The sequence below is a fragment of the Vigna unguiculata genome, chromosome 9 (assembly GCF_004118075.2).
Source record: "Vigna unguiculata cultivar IT97K-499-35 chromosome 9, ASM411807v1, whole genome shotgun sequence".
Taxonomy (NCBI): Eukaryota; Viridiplantae; Streptophyta; class Magnoliopsida; order Fabales; family Fabaceae; genus Vigna; species Vigna unguiculata.
This window is the reverse complement of record NC_040287.1, coordinates 40,428,132-40,434,131: the sequence shown is the minus strand read 5'-3', so window position 1 is coordinate 40,434,131 and position 6,000 is coordinate 40,428,132. Positions and strand designations below refer to the sequence as shown.

Here is a 6,000-nt window from a genome sequence, read left to right as displayed (position 1 = left end):
AATAAATAATGATATAAGATTGATGAATGAGTAGATAGAGGAACATGATTACAATGATACATAGTAAGCTAATTAGCTAGCGAAGCCAATACATAAAGTTGGCACAGTATTATTATGCAGTATGGTAGAATGGAAATGAACATGGAAAATGGAAAGTGTTGTGCAATGAAGGGGTAACACAACTGTTGGGAATCCAAGTGTGATTCTAAGTCCCACATTGGCTAGAAATGAGAGAGTAGAGCACTATATAAGAATAAAGACCCATAAACCCATTGCCTTAAGGTTTTGGGTTGAGAGTGGTGTCAGTGTCTTATGTGGTTAGGCTCAGATCTCATTGGTGTTGTGTCTCCCCAGTGATACCCCCTCCTTAAAAATCCTAACAAGTGGTATCAGAGCCGATGGTTAAAATCGGTTCAGACGAGTGCATGTCCCTGTATCGAAAGTCTTCCTGGCAAAGAGTTCCAGGTAAGCGTGTCCCGTTAAGATGAACGGCGGTACGAGAAGGGGTACTCGTGGTTGGGAATGCTTCCGCTGGAGGGGGAGTGTCTCCCTAGTGAAACCCCCTCTGTAAAACCTAACAACAACTAAGGGCATTTGCTCTTGCCCTTAGAGTTCTTCATATCCCTGTAGCAAGGACACTCGTCCTTGTTTCCGTAAGTCCCAGATGGCACACAGTTACACTTCTTGCAGCAGATTCCACAGAACTTCAAGCAACTCTTCTTAACCCCAGCCTTCGCACACCTCTTTTCACACTTTGAGTCACAGAACTCTAAATCCACCACACAACACACCAGTTATAATTGATTACACCATTTTCAACAAATACACACTCCTATCATGCAGCAACCAACATTTGAACCAAAACACATGCAGTTATACATGTACCGAGTGATGGAGGGAATGTTAATCAATTACCTGAACCAGCCATTGAGATTTCCATGAAAGAGGAGCTAAGGACGAGGAACACAAGGAGCACACTTGCATACACAACCTTCATCCTGTTCTTCACACACCAGAATAGAGAACACAGTATTGTTTGTCACGAAATGTTAAGGTTGTTACTAGGTTGTGTTGTGTTGTGTTGTGGTGGAGTGAGCAACTCAAGATCTAATTTATAGTAGCGAATGAAGGGTATGTAAGGTTTTTGGACTTACTTGGACTTGGGAAGATCTTACGTGTGAAATTTATTACTACTTCGTAGTTCGATCAAAACTTGCAAGCAGGATACAGCTGGCCATTTTCTAGTACTCGTAACATCATTATGTATTATTCAATATAAATAATAAATGTTATTTGAATTTAATTTTGATATATTAATTACCATTCTTTTATACAGTTAACTACTTACAAAGCATGCTAAATATATGACTTTAAAATGCTCTTTGCTGATTAAAAAAAAATATAACTTTAAAAATGCTAATCTGATGTTAAAAAGTTACAATTTTACTGCGCGTAAGAATTCGTCATTAAATTTATTTCTAGATTTAGGTTGTCGTTAGTCGCAGGTAAGAGCATGCATGCCATTATTAAATTTGATTTCCAGATATAGATTGACGTTTGTCGCAAGTAAGAGGAAGAACATGAAACAATAAGTATGCATGCATGGCCATTGTGATCATGATCATAAAATGATGAGTTTTTCCCACGCTTTGTTTGCACCAAAAGTCTTCACTCTTCTCACTTTAATGCGCACATGCATCTTTATGCCTAGGATACTTGTGTGTGGAAAATTAAATTCCGAATATTCTCATTTATCACATAAATTAATAAATTATAATGTCAACAAGATTCAGTAATTGACCATCTTGAACAATAACATTTTCTTCAAATTATCAGCAACTACATGCACAGTTTTAGTGTATATATAAGATGAAAATATTCATTTCCTGACATTTTTTTTCTTCTCTAAATTGTAAAAGAAAGGAAATAACACCAAGTTTGAGAGGACCCAGTTCACCCCCACGAATCTGGGTTACAGCAACAGCATATCCCAAAAATCTCTCTCTCCGAGTTTCTGATAATATACTCCAAGATCTATATATACTATAAATGTTTCTTTAAAGGTTTAAACGAAATTCTAAGTTCACATTATGTGAAAATAAAAATGTTGAACAATGTATAAAAAAATATTTATAAATTTATTATTTTAAGATTTTATATTAACTTCTTATGTGAATTCTGACCATGCCTGTAAATTCTCTATATTTTCTCTAAACACCCGTGATTTTGTGTTTTGTTTTTTCTACTTCTTTTATTTGCCACTAATGTATATCCATCTACATAAAGAATATCATTTTACCAGGGATGTCAAAAAAAATTGTACTCGCAGATATCTGCGGATAACACCCGTAACAGGTAAGAAATGAATATTGTAAATGGATATCCGCAAGTAACTGGTACGAGTATTTGTAATATCCGCATGTTAACAGGACGGGTACGGATATCATAGTATCCGTACTCGTGGATATCCGTACCCGCTATACTATAATTTAAATTAAAAAAAATAAAAAATATTATTAAAATATTAACATATTGATTTTGAATGAGTTATTTTTTATCAATTAGTTTTAAAAGAATCATTTATTTGTAAACTGTCATTCAACACTATTTAAATGAGTTATTTAGACTTTGTTTAAAATTTATGAATGTTATGTATTGTATTTTATTTGAATTTACGATTAAAATATGTTGTTAAATATTTTTTTTATTTTTTTTGTAAATACCCGCGAGTACCCGTGGATATTAAAAAATTATACAAGTACCTGCATAACATATATCCGACAGATATGAGTACGGGTACGAGACAAATATTTATCCCGCGGATAGGGTACAAGGGAACTACTACCCGTACCCTACCCGCCCCTTTGACATCTGTAATCCTCACCAACCTTGACATTTTATACTATTTTGTCTCATAACAATTGTCATTTTTTCAGAATAGTTTTATGTATTTATGAGTGAAATTTTATAGTTGATGGATTAGTTAATATTTAATTATAATAAATATTGACATGATTCTTTAAAATTCATAAATATAGAACATTATATATATAGGTATAATTAGTCATATAGTACCCAGTTTGGGGCTAGAGTGTCAAATAGGTACCCGGTTTAAAAAAAGTGTCAATTGCATCCCAACTTTTGAAAAAGTGCTTCAATTAGGTCCTTTCAGACAGAGTTAACTAACGCCGTTAGTCAACGTGCCACGTGTCAGTCTGTGATTTTTTTAATTTTTTTTAATTTTTTTTAATTTTTTTTAATTTTTTTTAAAATTTTTTAAAAAATAAAAATAAAAATGTCATGTGTCAAGTCTCTGTGTGTGCCACGTGGCATTGTCAGTGCCACGTGTCAGTATCACTATCAGATGTCATTGTTGATTTCGATTTAGTCCCCATATATGTTTTTTTTGTTTCAAGTTAGTACCTAAGTATGTGTATCTGAGTCAATTTTGTCCCAATTTTTTTTAATAATTAAAATCCATTTTTTTTTATAAAATTAAAAGTAATTAAGTATAAAAGTTTAACAAAAATTAAGTATTTGATATTTATATTAAAATTTAGTGGTAAAAGTCATTTTATTAAGTCATTTTAATAATAATAAAAATAGTATAACATTCAAACTAATAGAAATTTTGGTTTAAAATTAGTAAGAGACAATATTGTTCTATTTAAAAAAAAATTAACAAAACGTGAGTACTTAATAAAAAAGTAATTAATAAAGTAATATGTTAAAAAGTCATTTTTAATAAAAAATATCAGTATAACATTTATATAAATAATAAATTTGGTCTGAAATTGAGGGGAACAATATTAATATTAGTACTTAATTTTGTAAAAATATTTATACTTAATTATTTTTAATCTTATAAAAAATGGATTACAAAAATATTTTAATTATTAAAAAAAATTGGGATAAAATTGAATCATATACACATACTTAGTTACTAAATTGAAACAAAAAGACATATATAGGGACTAAATCGAAATCAACACAATGACATCTGATAGTGACACTGCCACGTGGCATTGCAATGCCACGTGGCACTAACAATGCCACGTGTCACACACAGGGACTTGACACGTGACATTTTTTTATATTTTTTTCAAAAAATTTAAAAAGAAATTAAAAAAAAAAAACAGAGACTGACACGTGGCACGTTGACTAACGGCGTTAGTCAACTTTGTCTTGGGATGCAATTGACACTTTTTTTAAAACGGGTACCTATTTGACACTCTAGCCTCAAACTGGGTATTATATGACTAATTATACCTATATAGTTTTTTTTTTTTGAAAATTCTATATATATATATGATTATTGAAATTGTTAGATAATTTAGTTAGTTAAATTTAAGTTTTATGAATAAAATATATTAAGCATTAAATGTTTAAAAAATATATCTATATATTTATTTTCTGATATTGTGATGCTTCCTCGGGAGGGAAAACTTCATTTACCGAATAGCTAGCAAAAATATTCGTGGTGCATTACTGGAAAAAGGCTAAGTTCGCAAAACACAAAATACAATTGCTTTTTGGCATTTCTGTAACTGGATGGATCATCTTCTTCAGTTAAACGTCTTTTCCATCTCTTTATTTCATTCCTGGATTCTCGGCATCCACCAACAGTGTATTTGAACAGCACACAATAATGCATTTCATCTTATAAATTCCCGGTAATATCATAAAATGGTAAAGGATGAAAACAACTCTTTTCTTTTCTGTTTTTTATTCAAACATGAAAATGAAGAGGTTTTTGTTCATTTAATCGTGTTAATATTTCAAATTAAAGCAAAACAATAATTGTATAAATATGTATGAATATGAAATAAATAATTTTTCATATGGCTGCATAAAACAAATTTTGGCAGGTATATGAAATTGCCAGTTCATAGTGTGCTAAGACCCAGAAAGAATGTATAGGGTCAGTTGTCATGATGTTACCTTTTTATTGGGACCATCTGCTTTACCCTTACAACAAGCAAACAATTTGGACGTAATTCACAGTTGGAAATAGTTGCATTGCACTTGCCTATGGGGAAAAAAAAATCTTCTTTAGGCCAATATACATAGTTCCATTCCACTGTTCATTGTTACAACACTTTGTTTTTAGATTGTCCTGAAATGCAACATGTCAAAGATCTTTTTGTAACACAATTCTCATCTGTCATATGCTGCCCATAATGTTGTTTGGCAACATGTCGAACAATTCGGTGGAGACGTTGGATGAATATCCCAAACTTTATATGGCTTGAATGCACATAGAAAATGATGTAGTGATGGTGAATGTGATCACAGAGGATATGAACAGTTTTTGAAACATTCCAAATTCACAACCTCGTTGATCCAACCCCTTCGATGATCCCTTATCTGCCTACGTTCTCTGCCTGGGATCAATGCTAAGGTCGCTCTCTATGCTTCGTAGGGCACATGATATGGTGTAGTAAGAAAAAGGGTGAGACGTTATAGTTAACAAACTCAGTGATAGATACCTAAATACAGAAGTAACTTATTGAATCATACGAAATAGTTTGTTAGAGGTACCGAACTCTCTCACACTACATCTTCTGCAATCAATTTACTTATAGAAAGAAATTAAGTCTATCAAACGATGGGCCAAAGAAACTGATAGAAAATAAGGTTTAATTTTAGGTTGTTTGGTTTGAAAAAAGAAAATAGAGAAAAACGTATTGCAACATTTATCTATGTAAGTGAGAGGGAAGAGAGAAACGATGATTAAGTAGAGAAAATAAAGAATTCTTAATTATTTTTTTATTAAAAAAAAAAATTAAGTTAGACATATTTGTTTTCTTATTATTTGTTTGAATTCACCTATAAGTTTGTGGGTTGGTTTTGCACGTGAGAATTTTAGGGGAAAAACAACATTGTAACCAGCATTAATAGAAGGAGAAATTAAGGAGAGGGAGAACATAGCAACGCGAAAAGTGAACGAGAAAGAAAATAGAGCAATGCCATTACAACAAGCAAATGGAGAGAACCGCC

General features: G+C 31.8%; 1 protein-coding gene across 1 annotated transcript; it reads right to left on the bottom strand.

Annotated features, from left to right (window-relative positions):
• Positions 1 to 1,071, bottom strand: LOC114164669 (peamaclein-like). The gene is made up of 2 exons (XM_028049409.1): positions 916 to 1,071; positions 1 to 769 (listed from the first exon to the last, which is right to left on the bottom strand). Exons 1-2 carry the CDS (start codon positions 995 to 997, stop codon positions 585 to 587), a joined length of 267 nt encoding a protein of 88 aa, XP_027905210.1. The 5' UTR covers positions 998 to 1,071; the 3' UTR covers positions 1 to 584.
• Positions 1,072 to 6,000: the final 4,929 nt, after the last annotated feature.